Source organism: Pelophylax lessonae (assembly GCF_965119305.1).
Source record: "Pelophylax lessonae genome assembly, chromosome: 2".
NCBI classification, from domain to species: domain Eukaryota; kingdom Metazoa; phylum Chordata; class Amphibia; order Anura; family Ranidae; genus Pelophylax; species Pelophylax lessonae.
Genome location: NC_138769.1, coordinates 55402669 through 55424387, shown reverse-complemented (window position 1 = coordinate 55424387; position 21719 = coordinate 55402669). Strand labels below are relative to the sequence as shown.

At 44.4% G+C, this 21719-nt stretch overlaps 1 protein-coding gene across 1 annotated transcript in view; it reads left to right on the top strand.

Annotated features, from left to right (window-relative positions):
- DOP1B (DOP1 leucine zipper like protein B) overlaps window positions 1-21719 on the top strand; it is a 273490-nt gene that overhangs the window by 206485 nt on the left and 45286 nt on the right. The window contains exons 27-29 of the mRNA XM_082246954.1: window positions 8377-8521; window positions 10114-10199; window positions 19288-19397. Coding sequence (XP_082103080.1) covers window positions 8377-8521; window positions 10114-10199; window positions 19288-19397 — 341 coding nt within the window. The remainder of the gene's footprint in view (window positions 1-8376; window positions 8522-10113; window positions 10200-19287; window positions 19398-21719) is intronic.

Genomic DNA, 21719 nt, shown 5'->3' with positions numbered 1-21719 from the left:
CGCTATTGCGCTAGGGGGAGACACATAAAAAAAAAAAAAAAGAGGTATTTTTTTATTTAAAAAAAAAAAAGAAAGTTTTTTGTTTTTTCTGGCAGAGGTGTCCTGAATTAACATGGACCCTGCCACTCATGTATCTCCACCGGATCCCCTCGAGGTGTCTGCAGGATCCTCCAGCACCCCACTGACGGTTGAATCATTGTCAGCTATTATGGAAACTTTTGTGTCCCGGGTGGAAGTGGCTTGTCAGGGACAGGGCGCAAGAAAGCGACCCCCGCCTAACCCCTTATTATCTGAAACTTCGGATTCAGACTCTGAGCCTATTTCTGCAGTTGCAGGTACTTCATCTGGGATTGGTGTCTCGGGTACTGTCTCTTCAGACAGTGAGGAGGATGTTTCGGCATCAGCCATAGCCCGAGAGGAAGCGTTGGTAAACGCACTCATTGTATCTGTTCAAGAAACCTTAAGATTACAGGGTATTCCGTCGGAAATAGCTGAAACTGAAATCCCTTTTGGGACTAAAAAACGCATGAAAATGGCGAAGGTTTTTCCATTGCCCAAATGTTTTGGCAATCCAATCAAAGAAGAATGGAGTCTGCCAAAACGCACCTCTGCTATTTCTAAACGCATTAACAGGCGTTATCCGTTGAGGAAACCCTCATTAAGAAATGGACAGAACCACCTGTGGTGGATTCACCAATTGCTAGATTGAATAAAGCCACGGTTATTCCTTTAGAAGACGCTCCGTCTTTTAAAGATCCAGTGGATCGCAAGATAGAAGCTATGTCTCGCACCATGTTTTCCTTGATTGGATCAGCTTTCAGACCAATAATTGCTATTGGTCTGGTTTCGCAGACTGTAACTGAATGGACCAAGTGGTTACGCCGTGACTTAGAAGAGGTCCCTCAGGCGGTATCAGATTTGTTGGAACAAATGATACAGGGGTTACAGTTTGTGTGTGATGCGGCGTTAGACGCCACTCCATTATTGGCGCGAGCATCAGTTTCAGCAGTGGTTCTCAGGCGTACACTGTGGCTAAAAGGTTGGTTAGCCGACCAAGGTTCCAAAAAAGCATTAGCTAATATCCCCTTTTTAGGAGAGCGTCTATTTGGAGCCAACTTAGATGAGATCATTAAGGATCTCACGGGTGGAAAGAGCACCTTTTTACCGCAAAATGTTAAGGGTAAAGGAACTCGTCAAAGACGAGGGCCTTCTTTCTCTGCTCACAAAAAAGTTTTTTCGTCCCGCGGGTGAAAAAATTAAGTCCTCCAAAGCTCCTTCAGGAGGCTTCAGGGGATGTTGGTCGGGCAAGCAAAAGCCCGCCCCCTCCAGACCTGAAGATAAATCGTCCAAAGCCTGAAGGTGCGCCCCCACCCATAATTGGGGTGGGGGGACGTCTTCGCCGGTTCCCGGATCCATGGCTTTCCAGAATCCCGGACAAGTGGGTTTGCGAAGTCATAAGGTCAGGGTACAAGATCGAGTTTCGATCTCTCCCACCGGCGCGATTCTTCCCTTCCAATATCCGACTATCCCCGGATCGTTTAGAAGATCTGCGGAGAGCAGTCACGGATTTACTACAACAAGGAGTGGTAGTCCACGTTCCTTGGACAGAACGTTTTCAAGGGTTTTATTCAAACCTATTTACAATACCCAGGAAAGAGGGCAAAGTGCGTCCAATTCTGGACTTAAGGGCACTCAATTCCTTTCTCAACATAAGGAAATTCAAGATGGAATCCATTCGCACAGTAGCAGCCTTCCTGCATCCAGGGGATGTCCTAGCGTCCATAGACATCAAGGACGCCTATCTTCACATTCCCATTTTCACAGGACATCAGCGGTTTCTACGCTTTTCCGTAGAAGAGAACCACTATCAGTTTGTGGCGTTACCTTTCGGTTTCGCCACGGCTCCTCGGGTCTTCACGAAGGTGTTGGCCCCAATGTTGGCACTACTGCGCCAAAGAGGCATATCGATTCTAGGTTACCTAGATGATCTCCTGCTTCATGCAGAGTCTCCTCAGACCCTGCTACAAAACATAGAAATTACTATAATTTCTTTACAGGAATTCGGGTGGCTGGTGAACCAGCAAAAGTCATTTCTGGTTCCCACCCAGAGGCTCGAATATCTGGGTCTAATTCTAGACACAGTCAGGACAAGAGTTTTCCTTCCGGTAGGGAAACTCCGGAAGATTCAATCAGCAGTCCAGTTGTTACTATCCAACAGCTGGTCTTCCCTTCGGACTTGCATGAGGGTTCTGGGGTTGATGGTGGCTTCCTTCGAAGCAGTCCCATTTGCCCAGTCCCATACCCGAATTCTTCAGCAAGAGATTCTTCTCAGATGGAATCGGAATCCGGAGTCCCTGGACTATCGGATCCAATTGAGCAAACAGACCAGAGAGTCTCTGGTCTGGTGGCTTCGGTCTCCGATGCTCAGCCAGGGAAAGTCATTTCTGCCAATATATTGGACGATAGTGACCACGGATGCCAGCCTATCCGGATGGGGAGGAATTCTCGGTCAGTTATCCGTTCAGGGACTTTGGTCCCCGGAAGAATCCAGGTTACCGATAAATGTATTGGAACTGAGAGCGATCAGACTTTGTCTGATTCACTGGACCGTGCAGCTCCAGGGCAGCCCGGTTCGGATCCAGTTGGACAACGCCACGGCCGTGGCTTATGTCAATCACCAGGGGGGCACCAAGAGTGTCCGAGCGGCCAAAGAAGTGGCTTGCATTCTTCGCTGGGCGGAACGATTTGTTCCAGCTATCTCTGCGGTGTTCATTCCGGGGGTGGAAAATTGGCAGGCAGATTATCTCAGCCGTCAGACTCCGGATCAGGGGGAATAGTCCCTCCATCCAGAAGTTTTCCACCAGTTGTGCCTACGTTGGGGCACCCCGGATGTGGATCTGTTGGCATCACGATTCAACAGAAAAGCACAGAGATTCGTGGCTCGCTCCCGCGATCCTCTAGCAGAGACCGCAGACGCACTGGTCACCCCGTGGGGGCAATACCAGCTAATGTATGCCTTCCCTCCTCTTGGGTTACTGCCAAGACTTCTTCGCAGGATAGAGGAGGAAGGAATTCCAGTAATCCTGGCAGCTCCGGACTGGCCTCGTCGAGCTTGATACGCCGACTTGGTCAGACTGGTGGCGGACGTCCCGTGGAGACTTCCTCTCAGGGAGGATCTACTGTCTCAGGGACCGATCTTCCATCCTGCTTTACGATCGCTGGTTTTAAACGGCCTGGTTATTGAGACCCAGGTGCTGAAGGACAAGGGATTGTCAGCTTCAGTTATTCCTACTCTAGTTAAAACAAGGAAAGCGACTTCCAGAAAGATTATCATCGTACATGGAAGTCTTATATTGTGTGGTGTGAATCCATTGGGTTCCATCTACATCTTTATTCGGTAGCCCGAATATTGGCTTTTCTGCAACAGGGAGTTGAGCAGAAGCTGGCCTTGAGTGTTATCAAGGGTCTGGTTTCAGCATTTGCTATCTTCTTTCAGAAGCCTTTGTCTACTCATTCCTTGGTGCTGAATTTCATCCAGGGGGTGCGACACCTGGCTCCGCCAGTACACGCGCCGTTACCATCCTGGGATCTTAATTTGGTGCTGTCGGTTCTTCAGACACCTCCCTTTGAAAATATCAGGGAGATTCCCTTGCTTACTTTATCCCAGAAGGTGGTCTTCTTGGTGGCTATCACTTCTGCACGCAGGGTGTCAGAACTGGCTGCATTATCCTGTTGTTCCCCACATCTGGTGGTTCATAGGGATAAGGTTGTTCTTCATCCGAATTCATCCTTCCTTCCTAAGGTGGTTTCAAAGTTTCATTGAATGAGGACAGTGTATTGTCCTTCCTATGTCCTTAGCCCAATCATCCTCGAGAATTTGCATGGCATTCCTTGGATGTAGTTCGGGCAATCAGGATATATTTGAATACTACGGATTCAATTTGTAAGACGGATTCACTGTTTGTGATCACGGATGGCCCTAAGAAGGGGTTGCCTGTTCTGCTGCGACCATCTTTAGATGGATCAGACAGACGGTGGTATAGGCTTATTTTATCTAAGGGTCGGGATCCCCCGTTCCCTGTTAAGGCGCATTCTACTCGGGCGCTTAGAGTTTCCTGGACCTTCCGCCATCAGGCGTCAGTGGTTCAGGTTTTCAAGGCGACTGTTTAGTCGTCGGTTCATACCTTTACAATATTGTATAAGGTTTATGTGATGGCATCGTCAGATGCCTCTTCTGGCCGCAAGGTTCCTGCAGGCCACTGTTTGAGGAGACTGTTGGTCTACCTCGAGGATTTGTGGGGTAGGTCTCATCTGTTTACTCGATGAGTCCTTTGATACTTCTGGTTGGCTCCGGTTGGGCCTTCTAGATTGGATTTTGATTTCTGTCAATCCCACCCCTCATTTGTGGCACTGCTTCTGGATGTCCCAGTTCTTGTGAATCAAGAAGACTACGTCTGTCAATGAGCGACAGAGAAAATCGGATTTTTGTAAGATCTTACCGTAAAATCCTTTTCTCTTAGCTCATTGACAGACGTAGTACCCGCCCCTCTATCATTGAGTTGGGTTGGGTTAAATTCTCTGCTGCTGCTTTGTGACAGAACTGATTCTCTGTAGCAGACAGGAAGAGGATATACCCTCTGGGACTGCCCCTAGGGTGGAGCCAGAACGTTTTTTCTTTCTGCCTAGTCCTACTCCTGTAGAGGGCAGCATAACCCAGTTCTTGTGAATCAAGAAGACTACGTCTGTCAATGAGCTAAGAGAAAAGGATTTTACGGTAAGATCTTACAAAAATCCGATTTTATCGGAATTTTATGTGATAGACCAACACAAAGTGTCACATAATTGTGAAGTGGAAATTAAATAAATGATTTTCAAAATGTATTTACAAATAAATATGTGAAGAGTGACGTGCATTTGTATAAAGTCAGTAGAATCACCTTTCACTGCAATTACAGCTGCAAGTCTTTTTGGGGATGTCTTTACCAGCTTTGCACATCTAGAGAGTGAAATATTTGTCCATTCTTCTTTGCAAAATAGCTGAAGCTCTGTCAGAATGGATGGAGAGCGTCCGCGAACAGCAATTTTCATGTCTTGCCACAGATTCTCAATTTGGTTTAGGTCTGGACTTTGACTGGGCCATTCTAGCTCTGATCTAAACCATTCTCTTGTAGCTCTGGCTGTATGTTTAGGGTCGTTGTTCTGCTGGAAGATGAACCTCCGCTCCAGTCTAAAGTCTTTTGCAGATTCTAACAGGTTCTCTTCTAAGATTGCCCTGTATTTGGCTCCATCCATCTTCCCATCAACTCTGACCAGCTTCCCTGTCCCTGCTGAAGAAAAGCATTCCCACAAAATGATGCTGCCACCACCATGTTTCACGGTGGGGATGGTGTGTTCAGTGTCAGTGTCATGTGCAGTGTTAGTTTGTTGCCACACGCATTTTGCTTTTAGGCCAAAAAGATCAATTTTGGCATTATCTGACCAGAGCACCTTCTTCCACATGTTTGCTGTGTCCCCCACATGGCTTCACAGAAACTGGACTTCTTATGGCTTTCTTCTTACCACTCTTCCATAAAGGGCAGATTTGTGGAGTGCACGACTAATAGTTGTCCTGTGGACAGATTCTCCCTCCTGAGCTGTGGATCTCTGCAGCTCCTCCAGAGTTACCATGGGCCTCTTGGCTGCTTCTCTGATTAATGCTCTCCTTGCCCGGCCTGTCAGTTTAGGTGGACGGACATGTCTTGGTAGGTTTTCAGTTGTGCCATACTCTTTCCGTTTTCGGATAATGGATTGAACAGTGCTCCATGAGATATTCAAAGCTTGGAATATTTTATTATAATCCAACCCTACTTTAAACTACTCCACAACTTTATCCCTGACCAGTCTGCTGTGTTCCTTGGACTCCATGATGCTGTTTGTTCACTAAGGTTCTCTAAAAAAAACCTCTGAGGGCTTCACAGAACAGCTGTATTTATACTGAGATTAAATTACACACAGATGGACTCTATTTACTGATTAGTAACTTTTGAAGGCAATTGGTTCCACTAGATTTCCATTCGGGGTATCAGAGTAAAGGGGGCTGAATACAAATTCACGCCACACTTTTCACATATTTATTTGTAAACAATTTTGAAATCCATTCATTATTTTTCTTCCACTTCAAAATCATGTGCCACTTTGTGTTGCTCTATCACATAAAATCCCAATAAAATACATTTACTTTTTTGGTTGTAACATGACAAAATGTGGAAAGTATATAGGAGTATGAATATTTTTTCAAGGCACTGTATCCCTCTCCCTTTTTCTTGATATGTCATGGCAGATACCAAAGGACATGCCACTGTGACATATACTACTGTGCAAATGTTTTAGGCAGGCATAAAACATGCTTTCATTTAAGAACAAAAACCGAAGAGATTTCCAGTCACAACTTACCAACCAGCCAGCGACCAACCCAATTGTCCTGTCTAACAGTATGCGTTAAAAACAGGGGTTTGGTTGCACACATTTGAAAATACATGCGTAACCTGCAGGCCCCGACAAGGTACCCTGTGATCTGCAGTCCCTAACTCTACAATTTAAAGATTCTCTACAATGAGAGCACATGCATTCAATGGGATAGATGGAGGACAGGTGACTAGAGGGAGCTCACCCCTCCTTAAAGGCACAGGGTCACACTGAACAATGCACAATGGCGGCAAAGGTGTCAGTGCGTTGCCTGGCTCAATATAGATATCAATAATGCACAAAGTGGTCACCGCCTCCACCTATAACTGGTCTTAGTGGTAAGGAGCACTGGAAGGGCGGATGCAGATCAAAAAATTTATTTAAGAATGCTTTCAGAAATAGAAGTGTTCATTGTTTATTTTTATCAATTAACAAAATGGAAAGTAACTTAACAGAAGAGAAATCCAAATTTAAATAAATATTTGGTGTGACCACCCTTTGCCTTCTAATCAGCATTAGTTCTTCCTGGCACACTTGCACACAGTTGTTGAAGAAACTCGACAGGTAGATTGTTCCAAACATCTTGGAGAACTAACCACAGATGTTCTGTGGATGTCGGCTGCCTCAAATCCTTCTGTCTCTTCATGTAATCCCAGACAGACTCCATGACGTTGAGATCAGGGCTCTGTGGGGGCCAAACATTACTTCTAGGATTCCTTGTTTGTCTTTACACTGAAGATCCTAATTAATGACATTGCCTGTGTGTTTGGGGTCATTATCCTGCTGCAAAATATATTTGGGACCAATCACATCTCCCAGATGGCATGGCATGATTGATAAGTATCTCAGCACTAAGGATATACCATTGATTCTGACCAAATCTCCAACTGCATTTGCAGAAATGCAGCCCTAAACTTGCAAGGAACCTCCACCATGTTTCACTGTTGCCTGCAGACACTGATTATTGTACCACTCTCCAGCCCTTCGGTAAATAAACTGCCTCCTGCTACAGCCAAATATTTCACATTTTGACTTCTAAGTCCAGAGCACCTGCTGCCATTTTTCTGCACCCAGTCCCTATGTGTTTATACATCGTTAGTAACTTAGCCTTGTCTCCACATTAGTGGTATGGCTTTTTGTCAGCAATTCTTCCATGAAAACCACTTCTGGCCAGACTTCTCCAGACAGTAGATGGGTGTACCTGGGTCCCCTCTGGTTTTCACCAGTTCTGTGCCAATGGCACTGCTGTACATCTTCTAATGTCGAAGGGAAGTAGGCATGATGTGGCTTTCATCTGCTGAATTAAGTTTCCTTGGCCAACCACTGTGTCTATGGATCTGTTTCTTTGTGCTTCTTCAAAAGAGCTTCAACAGCACATTTTAAAACCCCCGTCTGCTTTGAATTCTTTGCCTGGGAGAGTCTTTGCTGATGCAGTATAACTACCTTGTGTCTTGTTGCTGTGCTCAGTCTTGCCATGGTGTATAACCTGTGACATGAAACATCTCTTCCACAGCCTCTCCTTAGAAGCAGAGTTTGGCTGCTCCTCAATTAGTTTTAAGCTTTCTGCACAGCTGTTTGTTAACGGTAATGGCTGTGTTTCAATCTACATATGAAATTGATGATCAATAGCACCTGCTTGGTATAAGTGATTAATCATAGATCTGACTCTAATCCTACAAAATCCCTGGCTTTGTGCAAGTGTGCAAAGATTTTTCTTCTCATTTTGCAAATTGATATTAATGAACAAATATATATCTTTGGAAGCATTCTTACTTCCCATTATTTCTTCACACCCACCTAAAACTTTTGCACAGTACTGTACATAAAGAGCAAGTGCAAGAGTTGACATTCTTTTCGATACTGGCCAAGGATGTCAGTTCATACATGTGCCACCACATACTAAATAAAGATAAACTATGTGAACTCTTACAGGAGGTGACACAGAAGATCCTGGAGTCTGTGGGAAACGTGGCTGGCTCCTCCTTAGAACAGACCAGCTGGCTGAGCAGGAACCTGGAGGTGAAGGCCCAGCCACAGGTGGCTCTGGACGATGCGGATGGTGATGAAGAGCTGTATGGTAAGATGGTAGTAAGATTATGATCTTCTGTATTTGTTTTTCATTTGTAATGTTTACAAGTCATGTCTATATTCTCGCTGTTATGTAATGTTTTTTAACCTCATTTTTGTAATAAAATTTAAATATTTTTATACATTGTGGTCCTGTTTGCCAACTACTATCACCACCATATAATCAATGCCTTAAAGTCCCATGCTTCTGGTGAGGCAGAGTCCCGACATCTCTCTCGCCTTCGGCTCGCGTAGATGCGGAACCAGCTCCTCAACCCAACTTGTACTTTCTAATATGATCTTCTGTATCTTTTTTTTTTTCTTTTAAGATCCTGTGTCCACAGGCTTTTGTTCACATCAAATGGGTCTTGAATTTCCATACAAGTCTATGGGAATGCAAAACCCTTTTGCAGCAGCTCAGGAGGTTAACTTTAGGTCAAATGCATCTGTCAAAAAATTCTGAATGATCCCATAAGCATTTTAAACCAATGTCATCAAAACAAGTAACAAGCACCAAAACACAGAGGTGTGAATGTACCCTGATCAAATGATATTATACTGAAATGTTATCAGTTGTGATGTTTTCAAGAAAGTTTTTTTTATGATTTTTAGTCCTTTCAGAGGCACTTTTACAATTGGGGCGACTATTTCAGGCTTGAACTAGCTCAGGTACTACAACTACGGTAGTAATGGCCTTCTATTTTACACAGTTGCTCCCCAATAGTCTTTTTTTTTCCCTTCTGCTTGGATTGTTCCAAAAATGTATCTTATTCAAGATACAATACAGTAAACCCCCGCTCCATCGCGGTTCAGTTTTTGTGGTCCCGGTATATTGCGGTTTTATTTGTAATGTTATTTTACTATATAAATCATTAAAAATGAAATATTTTTGTGTTTTCCATAGCTCTTGCTATGTCTCTCAGTATCTTTTATGTGTTTAAATGAGTTTCTATTGTTTTAAAAGTGTGTTTAAAGACCTTTAAAATGCTTTTACACGTACAGTGACAGTAAAAAAAACATGCCTACAATGCATTTTAATAGGGTTTTTCCTATTTCGCGGATTTTCACTTTTCGCGGCTGGGTCCGGAACGTAACCTCCGCAATGGAGGGGGGTTTACTGTATTATCCTATCTTGATTCCTAAAGGTTCACAAACCTTTGCTTATGTGCCATAAAAGAGTAGGTAAAGAGAGTAAAGAGAGAGACCTTTTTGGTTTCAAAAGTATTAATAATGTGTAGACATAAAATTGTACAGCGCATAATGGGGTAGAGCATTTAAGAAAAAAAAAAAGCTTGTGCCAAAGATACATTGCAAAGATTGTTCATAATTTCACATCGGAGAGCAGTAAAGGGTACAGAGGGTTATAGAAATTGTGTGTGTGTGTGTGTATATATATATATATATATATTTATTAGGGATAAGGGGTGGGTCGGGGCAAGACTAGGATCCTGCAGGACTGCTGTCATTTTATTGTTAGCCATGTTCCACGTCAGCTTTGTTTTGACCTGTTATAGTCGCAACCCCCATTACAGAGCTTGGTTTAGGTCTGCTCCTTCCTGTCATGTCCGCCATGGTTGAATTGTAAATATTTTTTCCACACAGAGGAAAATGCCGCAGCTCAGTCATCCATGGTCTCCGCCTCTGCGCCATCTGTATACAGTGTGCACGCCCTCTCCATGCTGGCAGAGGTGAGCTCTATCTTCTCTCAGCACTGTATTTATTAATGTACACAGTATAGTTACCCTTACATGTAAGATGGAAGACTTGCTAAATGTGTGATTTTGAATATATTGTGAGCTTTTGATTAGTAATGAAATGTTTCCAGCAGACAACAGTCTAAAGATCATTCATTTATAAGTTATACAGTTTTCTGTTTTGTGAACAATCTTATCACATGTGTATTTTCCCATTACCATAAGATCAAACAATGCACATGCATGTGTAGATTTGACACAACATTTAATGGGTTAGGTAGCATAATCTTACAATTATCTGATATTGTCACATTTTTGCAAATTTTGGGACACAGACCTCAAAGAGAAATACAATAGAGGTTTAATCACTTTCCCACTCTGACCAAAACCAAAATGGAAAAAAAAAAACAAAAACTGGAATTGGGCTTTAACCACTTGCCGACCGCCGCAAGTACATATAATGCGGCGGTCAGCCCCTCACAGGCAAAGTGACGTATGGGTACGTCACTAGCCTGTCACTTGCTTGTGAGCCAATAGCGGGCGAGCGCGCGCCCGCCCCAGCTCGTTCCCTAACAAGTCAGTGTGTGTGTGAGGCTCTGGGGAGCGAGCGCGCGCCACCGGAGGCGTGCTCCCGCTTGGTCATGGACCCCCCGCGCGTGTGCCCGGCGGACCCGATCGTCCATTAGAGCGGGAGAAAGGCAGGCGGCTAATGTAAACAAGCCGCCTGTCATTCCCCCTGTGTAAGAACAGTGATCATACGGTTCTACTATGTAGGACCGTTGATCACTGTTCCTACACCTCAAGCCACAGCCAATCACAGTAAGAATCACGCCCCTAGGGACACATACAACCCCTCCCTCTCAAATAAAGTTAACCCCTTCACTGCCAGTGTCATTTTACAGTAACAGTGCATATGTATAGCACTGATTACTGTAGTAATGTCACTGGTAACCCCAAAAGTGTCAAAAATGTCAGTCAAGGGTCCGATCTGTCCGCCGCAATGTCGCAGTCCCGTAAAAAAAAATCACAGATCGCCGCCATTACGCGTAAAAAAAAAAAAACAACAAAAATGACAAAAATCTTTCCCTTAGTTAGTAAACGCAATAACTTTTGTGCAAACCAATCAAAATACGCTTTTTGCGATTTTTTTTTTTTTTTTTTACCAAAAATATGTAGCATAAAACAAATTGGCCTAAAATTTTAAAGAATTTAGATTTTTAAATTTTTTTGGGGGGGAATTTCATATAAAAAAATGTGAAAAATATTGTTATCTTTGCAAAATTGTCGCTCTTTTTTTGTTTATAGTGCATGATCAAAAAATTGCACAGGTGATCAAATACCACCAAAAGAAAGCTCTGTTTGTGGGAAAAAAAGGACGTCAAATTCGTTGAGGTACAGCATCGCACGACCGCGCAATTGTCCGTTAAAGTCACGCAGTGCCGAATCGCAAAATACCCCCTGGTCAGGAAGGGGGTAAAATCTTCCGGGGCTTAAGTGGTTAAAGAAACCCTGTCAGATATATAAACAAATTACTTTTTCAAGGCACTGTATGCACCTGTAGGTGACCTACATCTCCTACCTGTGCTTTGCTCAGCTCTGCAGCCTCTAATAGTGTTTTTGGAAACATCAGATTGCTCTGTTTATCACTGCACTTTGTTTCTATCCTCTGACTCCTACATCACTGCTGTGTCGTCCTTTTGGAGGAAGGATCTATAACCCATAACTGGGGACACAGGCATAACAGAAGTGTGCAGTGATGGCGAGAGTGAAGAAGGATGCAGCACTGGAATAGAGAGGAGGTAGGAGACACTAGACACCAGAGAGTAGAACTACTACTTCATGGAATTAGTGTTATGTTTTGTTTAAAAACCTGACAGGGTCTCTTTATGTTCTATATGACCATGAAATCCACAGAAAGCTCTTCTGAAAGCTGGAATGACATGATATGAAATTACAGGTGAAAATAAAGTGACAAGCCTTTTGTGCATACACTTTACAAATACATTACATCACAGCGTAAATGGGTATTTGGCACAGTCTGTAGGTTTCAACAAGTGTAGATAACAATCAAACATCTATGCCTAATAATTGGATGAATGTCCTTGGCAGAGGTTCAATGCTTACCTGCAACCAAAAAATATTGTAATGTGTAATAATTTACAAATGCGGTTTATGTAAAGGCACTTGCTAAAACATAATCCCCATAAATCCTGATAAACTGAATGCAAAGTTATTTTCATTTTCGTCTATTGAGGGACACAAGATGTCTTTCACTTTTGGGTTATACTGCCTGCAAGAAAATTAGACCCTGGCAAACAGAAAACTGTAGGTCAACCCAGGATGCACCTCCTCTTACCAACATGCCAAGTTTTTTGCTAGTGCTCTGCTGTTCAAAGACTTATTTTTAACAGCATCTTATTTTGTTTCTCTTCAGTTAAAGCGGAGTTCCACCCTGGGAAAGCTTTTTTTAATAAAAATACCCCCGGAACAGTCAGGGCTAGTACATTCCACAATGACTAGCCTCTGATCTGTCCCGGGTTGCACTTACCTTTTAGAAGAAATACTTACCTTGAAAAAGTATTGTCCAGCGCTGACATCTCAGGTGTGGGCAGCTTGAAGCCAGCGCGATCCTCTTCTGTGTCCTCTTCTGTCTTCTTCGGTCCCACGATGCACTGCACCGGCCCCGTCGTCACTTCTGGTGCCGCAGCGTCATCCCTGCACAGCATCTGTGCATGCCCAGAAGCTGTTTAGCAAGGTATGACAGTGCCTGCACCGGAACTGACGTCAGGGCCGGTGCAGGCGCATTGATTCCTGGGAGCGATGACGTTCAGCTCCCAGGAATCATTGCAAAGCCAGGAAGTGACGAATCGCCGTGGCCGCCGAGGGGAGGAAGAGGAAGTAAGGTGAGTATATTATCTTCTAAACCAGGTAGGTTAAAAAAAATTTGCGATTATCCATTTGTTTTTCAGGTGACCCCGGGCATGAAAATGGAGGTAAGTTTAATTTTAGGGTGGAACTCCACTTTAAGACTCTTCTCTACATCGCTGCTAGATCTATTCTCTACAGTTATAACTGTTCAGCGTATGCTATCCTTAGCTTGGCTTTGGAGGGCCATGGCCAGACCCTGCTAGACTAAAATGCTTTCCAAACCCTGTTTTAATCACAAGTTAGCTGCAGAGAGCCTTCCAGACCCAGGCATTGTCTTAATGCTTTCCCTGTCTCTGATGACTCAATATGTGAGGAGGCCAATCAAAGTGAACACCAGAAGCACTCTCATTTGTTCGAATTGCTGACTACAGCTTGGAATGATGTCCTTCAATCCTAAAGTCTGTGACATCATTGGAGTCTTCCCCAGCTCCATCGGGCATGGCCACTTTCTTCGCCCTTACCTGAGTCGTGCATTACTTTATGGCCCTAAGTAATCACACAGCTGTTTGATGATTCTGAACACAGAGGCCACAAGTGTGCTCCCATAACTTCCCCCACAGGTTCTGTATCCGATATGCTGTGGGGTCATAGCAGCCTCTGAGCTATCAGCTAATTAGGCCTTTTCTGGTTTTGAGTCACTCCAGTCCTTACAACTTGCCTCTGAGGAGTCACAGTCATCCGCCTACTCCCAAACTGAAAGAGATTGGTTTGTCTCTATTGACAAGGTGCACGCCACATAAAAACTAGAGTATCAGTCTTTTGCTTCCACCAGTGCTGTTCCTAGTCTGGATGTCTGGAACATTGTGCTATTTGGCTCATGAACATAAGCATGTGCGTTTTGTCTGTGTAGAAGCCTAAGTAGATATGCAACATTGCGCACACATACATTGGGTTCCTTTAGAGCATCTAAGACCGCCAAGACTTTTCCAGTGCACTCGCTGTTCCAAGTCTTTCCGTATGTAAATTAGCCTTGTAACCATTTGAAGAGTAATTTGTTAAAATGTGGTCTGCTCCCACTGTATATCCAGCAGTGTCCCGCCTTAACAAATCGATCACAATTTCACATGTAAGATGCACCTGTCTTCAAGAACACCACTGATAATTGCTTGGCGGCCCTTCTGTGTTCTCTCTGGCAAGCTATGCTCAATGTCTATTAGAAGAGAACCAGTCACTATTATTGATCTCTTGGTCAAAGAGATTTTGGAGCAAATGTCTGTAGCAGTGACAGTTTTCTAAAGGTTTCCCGTCTAATTTCCGGCATGAGAAAGTGGTTAAAGTGTTGGGCTGCAGGACCTGCATCCAAGAGATGCTCCCTCCACATGGCTTTAAGGGACAATGACTTCAGGTCTACGCTGGATGTTTCTGTGGTCATCAAAGACGTGTACCTACATGTCCTTATGTTTCCAGGTCATCGGTGCTTCCTGTGCTTTGCTGTGGGGCCCCAACCTTACCAGTTCATGGCCCTGTACTTCAGCCTTTCAACTGTACCTCAGATGTTCACTAAGGTGCTGGTCCCACTACTAGCCCTGCTGTGCTCTTGGGGCATCCCTATTGTGGGTACTTAGACAACCTTCTGCTGAGGGAACAATCAGCAGAGGTTCTAGCAGACAACAGAGCCTTCACTGTCCAGACATTACAATGGTTTGGATGGATTCTGATCCTTCAGAAGTCAGCACTGGAACCTAGTCACCACTGGGATTATCTGGGTCTAGTCCTAAACACAGTTAAGATCAGAATTTTTCTTCCCCTGGAAAAAAAACTCAAATTCTCTGATCCCAGACTCATGCACTTCTGTACAGGAGTCACCCAACACAACATTCTCTTGTGGGACTAGTCAGTCTTGTCCCTAAACAGACTGAGTTGTCTGACACTGAGGACCAGAATGACCTTGCCTTGATGGCTCAGGAGATGGCTTTGGAGTCGTAGACACCTTGTCAGTGCAGGAGAATTAGTCAAGGGAGAAGTCTTATCTCCCAATCAACATTCTGGAGCTTCGGGCAATTTGGCTGTCTGTACAGTGTAAAGGGCCGTACACACTTGACGAAAATCGGACGAAATATCCTCCGATTTTTCTCTGTCTTCTCAGCGTTCATTACCGTTTTTAGTCGACAGTGCATAAATGTTCACGAAATTTCTCGTCCGATTTTTCTTTTTTTTGGCACATTTGTTCCTAGACTTCCGGGTTGTCAGCAACTTCAGATCATGCGCGGTCTTTCGTATCCGATTTTTCACGGACGCACTGCATGCACATTAAACGAAAATCGGTCGTCTGGGGACGGACGAAAAAAATTTTGGTGTTTGTCCCTCCGCTTTTTTCGTTGAAAATGTCGGCATCGGCCGCTGAAAGTTTTTTACACACTAGGCGAAAATCGGACGATTTCACATCGGGCGGGAATTTTCGGCAGATTTTCTACTAGTGTGTACCCTGCTTTATATCATCCTGCTGGAGGGATGTCCAGTCTGGATTCAGTCAGACAGTGCCAAAGCAGTGACATACATATATATGGCTGTGACAAGAGAGGTAGATTGCATTCTTTCCTGGGCAGAACTTTCCAACATGCAGACTTCTGGACCCTAGAGAGTGGTCCCTTTATGTGTTCCAGAGTCTGAGTCACAAGTAGGATGTGGGCCTTCTGGTCCTCAAGTCTACAACAAACTGGACAAGTTTGTGTCAGGTACAGGGATCCTCTAGCAGAAGCAGTGGATGCTCTGGTGGATCTTTCTGATCAATACACACTGATCTATGCCCTTGCTTCCGTGAAACTTCTTCCTTGTCTGCTTTGCAGGATCCAGATGGAGGCCATTCTGGTAATACTTGGACTGACTCATTCGGATATTGTATACAGACCGAGTAAGACTCCTGACAGATGCAGATCTTCTGTCTGATAGACCAATTTACCATCCTGCTTCATGAATGCTGGCTTTAACGGCATGGCTGTGGGTGCATTTCTGACCTGACCTTTTCTATAAAGGTGAAAGTAATGATGTCTGCTTCCTATAAGATCTATCACCAGACATGGATAGCATGTTTCACTTGATATGAGTCTTGGGGCTTCCACCCTAATTTACACTGAGTTTCTCTGTAGGACGATTCCTCTTTTCTACATGTGAGTGTGCACCAGCATTCGGCAGCTCTCAGCACTAAAAGGTCAGTCTCCTGCCCTTTTTATCTTGTTTCAGAGACTATTGGCCTGTGACTCCTTGAAGACCTTTGTAAAAGGAGTCTACCATGTAGCTCCCCTGGTTTGTTACCTTGGGGATCTGTTGGATCTTGATCTGCTTCTCTCTGCGCTTCAGAAACCACTATTTGAACCCACCAGAGATATTCATTTGTCTACTCTCACCCATTCCTTCTAAACATCACCTCTGTGGGATTACTCTGTTTGAACTGGCGCCTTATGCTATAAGGAACCTTTTCTTTTTTTGCAGTTTTTGCATAGGAAAAAGGTTGTGTTGAGGCCCCAGGACTTAATTTCTGCTTAAGGTATTTCCTGCCTTTCCAACTTCATAACTCCCTCATTCTGCTAACGTGTTCGAGTTCAAAAAAGAAAAATTCTCACCATTGTCTGCGCATAGCCCTGGTTGTGAGTTGTGAGAGTCAATTTCTCAGGTATTGCTTCTTTCAGAAAGGCAGATTTTTATTTTTTTTTAAGCCCGTGGTGTGTGAACACACTCAAAAGACTTACTCCCGGTGCATAAAAAGTGCACACACGCAAACGTGAGAAACACATAAACTGCACAGGGTGTGCGAAATGGTCGTTCCCTCGGAAGAGGTTGGACCCTGACCTTGATCCCCCGGGGCGCAAGACTCCTGACAGGGACTGAGGTACTTCCAAATGGTTTGCCTGGCCGAAACCAGGCAAACCCCGTTCTCTAGGGGGACTGCCGAAACAGCCCTCCCCAAGTACTAGGTGGGGCTCCCCTGAAGGGAGACCCCATGAGAGAGGGCGAACTAAGCCAGAAGGCCATGTCCACCCCCTCCCAAGACGTTCAAGGTAGGCCTGAAGACCCACACCGTACTTGTCGTGCAGGAAGAAAAAGAGTGATAGTGAAGTGACACACGCCAAATATAACACACACAAACAAAAAGGTGGGGGAAGGGAAGTGGAGAAAGTGCTAGGTGCCAATGTGCAATACAAAGGCAGGCCTTTCGGCCGGAATAAAAAATTCCTCTGGTCTAAGCCAAAAGGCCTGGCCCAAGAGGCAGGTGCGAAAAAGGTGTGTATGGTGCAGTGACCAAGGTGCCGAAAAACTCAAGGCGAGCTGCCCCTCACCAGTGAGAATTAAGGCACCCCTGGGCTGCCACCCCAGGGGCACGTACACCACGGGCTTTTTCGGTCTCGGCCCCTGGCCAGACCCAGTGTAGCCCATCCCGCCAAGAGGCATCGGAACTTTAGACAGCTTAGGGAGAGCCTGCCTTCAACTGGGGACAAGCCTTTTGCAAGGCCAGATTCAACCCAAGCTCTCCCACCGCCATCCGCCATTCCTTACCAATCACATCCAGGAGCAATACTAACTGGCCACGGATATCCAGCTTTATTGCTCCCTTCAAACTGGTAGGGGCGGACCCATTCAAATCAGAAGGCGGCGGATCCATCCGGCTTTCTCTGACAGTGCCTACTTCCCAGTCCCCCAGTTACGCCCAGGGCGCCCCGGTTCATTTCAGCCCCTGCCGATACTAACCATCAAGGTCCATACCAACTGATAAGAACAGATAATACACTTGATCTTAGCCAAAAGGCCGAAAGGCAGATTCCCTTTTTGACATTGGATGGTCCCAGTAAGGGTACATCGGCTTCTCATTTCATCATCTCTAGGTGGCTCAGACAGACCAGCATTCAAGCTTATGGTTTCAAGGATTGGGTCCCAACCTTTCCCATCGAGGTGCGCTCTGCTATATCTGGGAGTATTCTAGGGCTTTTTGGCATCAAGCAACTATTTCCCAGATTTGCAAGGCTGCCACCTGATCTTTTCTCACAATCTCAAAGTCCTGCCAGGAGGGTGCTGGTGACTCACTTGGTGGCATTTTCAGACTCAAGGTCCTCAAGGCGGCTCTTTGAGCTGCAGGCAATACTAATTTTTCTGTTGTTTTCTTGTGCTTGATTGTATTTATGCTGTGTTAACCACCCCTCAGTTGGACTGCTTTTGGACATCCCAGGGTGAAGGACTACCTGTGTCTTACCCCTCTGTGTTTATGATCATGCTTCTAGTACTGCTTTGCTACATAACTGAGTCATACTGCTAGCGGGAGGGGTTATCTTGGGTTTAGCCTACCTTTTTTTTTTTTTTGTTTGCCAGTGTCCAATCCTCTTGTAGGCAGCAGTATAACTCCAAAATGTAAAGCGATATTAAACTAAAAACCAAAAATGTAATATATTGCATCTTACCAATCATTAGATGTGGTGGCTGCATTCGTTTTCTTTTTTAGGCTTTTTTTCTCTGTTTTCACCTGGTGATCTCTCCAGTGATACACCTGCTGTATTAGAATGCCTCCACTCTGGATGACAGTGATACACCTTCTGTATTGGAATGCCTCCACTCTGGATGAATGAGCGCAGAGGGCAGATTTGGACAGCAGCATTGGCAGTCAGTGAGGAAGGGAATGTTAGATGGACTAGCAGATTTAAATACACTAAAAAATTGAAACCAAACTCCAGCTAACACTTTATAAGCAGTTACAACAAAAACATTTTCCCTTTTGGGATAAAGATTTTACATAAATAAAAGCTGATTATTTTAAGCACCCCTGCCAGTGGTGAATGGTTTGTCTCAAAGCTGTAACTGCAAGAGAACTTGTTCTTTGGAAAAAACAACAGACTTATTGGCCAGATCACTAGATGAAAATAGAAGAAAGAAAGCCTAAAAAGAAAATAAATGCAGCCATCACATCTAAGAATTGGTAAGCTGCAATATAATAAATGTTTTATTTTGGGTTTAATATTGCTTTTAAGACTTCCTGTGTCCAAATGGACTTCGAGAAAATAAGATTTTAAGGTGAGTACAAAAACCTATTATTTAAATCTCAAAACAACAGCAAACTTTGCTGTGTTTTCATTGACTAACAAAAATGGGGAAGGTTTAGCTTATCTCTGCATATGATGTAAAGACAAAATGTCCTCTAAGAGGTCTCACTCAGATTTTTCTTCCTGTGAAGGTCCTGGCCACATTGCTGGACATGGTTTACCGAAGTGATGAAAAGGAGAAAGCTGTTCCGCTGATATCCCGCCTTCTGTACTACGTCTTTCCCTATTTACGAAATCATAGGTAATCACACAGAAAACCGCACTGGTCTCAGACACTTTTGAACTTTCTGTATTTACAAATGTTTTGTTCTTGTGTAATGTAACTAAACTGCTTCTTGTAACATTTAAGCCAAGTTCACATTGGCATTAAAAGCAGGCATTTGAGGGGCGTGAAAAACCCCCCTCAAATGCCTATGCCAGGGGTCCGCAACCTTTTTCCACTTAAGGGCCAGATTCAATGTATGTGAATACATGGAGGGCCACATTCACCTGCTAAAGAATGAAGATATTAATACTAAAGTACTAATAATAACAGTACAGGTTTACCTCACTTCAAGGTGCTTCACTAATACAAAGCCAGTTCACCATGAGGGAGCATGCAGGTTCACTCCCTCGAAGCTCTGGCATAGCTGCAGGCCCCCACCCAACCCCTTCTCTGCAGCGATTAGTTTGTTTAACTTATACTCACACTCTCCATTACTCTCACGCAGCTCCAGCATGTCTCTGGAACCTTTCCTCGTGACACCCGGCCACTGGTGCTGGCTTTATAAAGTGAAAACACCCTTGCTGTACATTAACCACTTTACCACTAGAGCATTTTGCTGTCTTACGTCCAGGCCACTTTTTGCGATTCGGCACTGTGCGAATTTAACTGACAATTGCGCGGTCGTGCGACGCCGTACCCAAACGAAATTGATGTCCTTTTTTTCCCACAAACAGAGCTTTTTTTTGGTGGTATTTGATCACCTGTGCGATCTTTACTTTTTGCGCTATAAACAAAAAAAGAGCGTTTATTTTGAAAAAATAACAATATTTTTAACATTTTTTTATATGAAATTCCCCCCAAAAAAGATGTAAAAACCAATTTTTTTTTAAATTTTTGGCCAATTTGTTTTCTGCTACCCATGTTTGGTAAAAAAAATCGCAATAAGCGTATTTTGATTGGTTTGCGCAAAAGTTATTGCGTTTACTAACAAAGGGAAAGATTTCTGTCATTTTTGGTGTTTTTTTTTTTAACGAGTAATGGCGGCGATCTGCGATTTTTTTTTTGCGGGACTGCGACATTGCGGCGGACAGATCGGACCCTTGACTGACATTTTTGGAGGTACCAGTGACATTACTGCAGTAATCAGTGCTATATATATGCACTGTTACTGTAAAAATGACACTGGCGGGGAAGGGGTTAACTTTATTGGAGAGGGAGGGGTTAACGTATGCCTGGTGCTTACTGACGTGTGGGGGGGGGAGGTGACTGTGTGAGACGGGGACAGATCGGATGTCCAGCTATGCTGAACAGTCCGATCTGTCACTCCCTGTCACTGTTTACACAGGCGGGCGGATCTCCACACTAGATCCCCGACGATCGGGGCAGAGCAGCGGCAATCGCCGCTGCTCCTCCCCTGGCCCGACTCCCGCTGTGAATGAAAACAGTGGGAGCGCCGCCTACAGGGGAGGAGTCTGGCGACGTAGGTCTACGTCGTCAGACGGGAACGAGCCACTTTGCCGCAGTACTATTCAAGTACTCAGCGGTAAAGTGGTTAAAGAGGTAGCTCATTATGAAATACTTACCTTAGAACGAAGCTGTTTAAGCAGCGACCGTTAAGACAGCTGACCTCTTCCCCGGTGTTTTTTCCGCTGTGAGTGGCCAGAGCTGCAATGACGTCACTTCTGCGCACATGCATGCCCCCTGTTTGCACAGTAAGCCGGACCTTCAGAGCACATGTGCCGATGACATCGGCTGCATGCACTCTGAATATTTCCTAAACAGTGCAAGATTAGGAGATATTCACTGTACCTACGGGTAAGCCTTATTATAAGCTTACCTGTAGGTACAAGTAAAAAAAAGAATTTACTTCCTCTTTAGGATGGTTTTCACTTTATAGCAGTGACCTGATCCCTATCCCACTGTATGATAATAATAATCAAGAAAATACAAGAAACTTTAAATAACATTTACTTTTAAGCGTTAATAACAGAACTGTAATTATATAATGAAATATATATATTATATATATATATTCTGGACCCCTTTTACATTACACAGCCCCCCCCCCCCTTGCTTATTACACACACCCCCTGCATATTACATGCAGCTCTGCCCTTTACTACCTGGTCTCATGCAGAGAGGAAGAGAGAGCGCAGCAGGGAGTGGGAAGCTGAATGAAAACACCAGAGAGACACACAGTAGCGCTGATGAAACAACGGGAGCTTCCGGAGTTATTTTTTCATATGAACAAGCTGGTGATTGGTTGCTAGGACCACCTAGCAACCAATCACCTGGAAAGTAACTCCAGAAGCTCCCGCTGTCTTATCAGCGCTGCTGTGTGTCTCTCCAGTGTTCAGG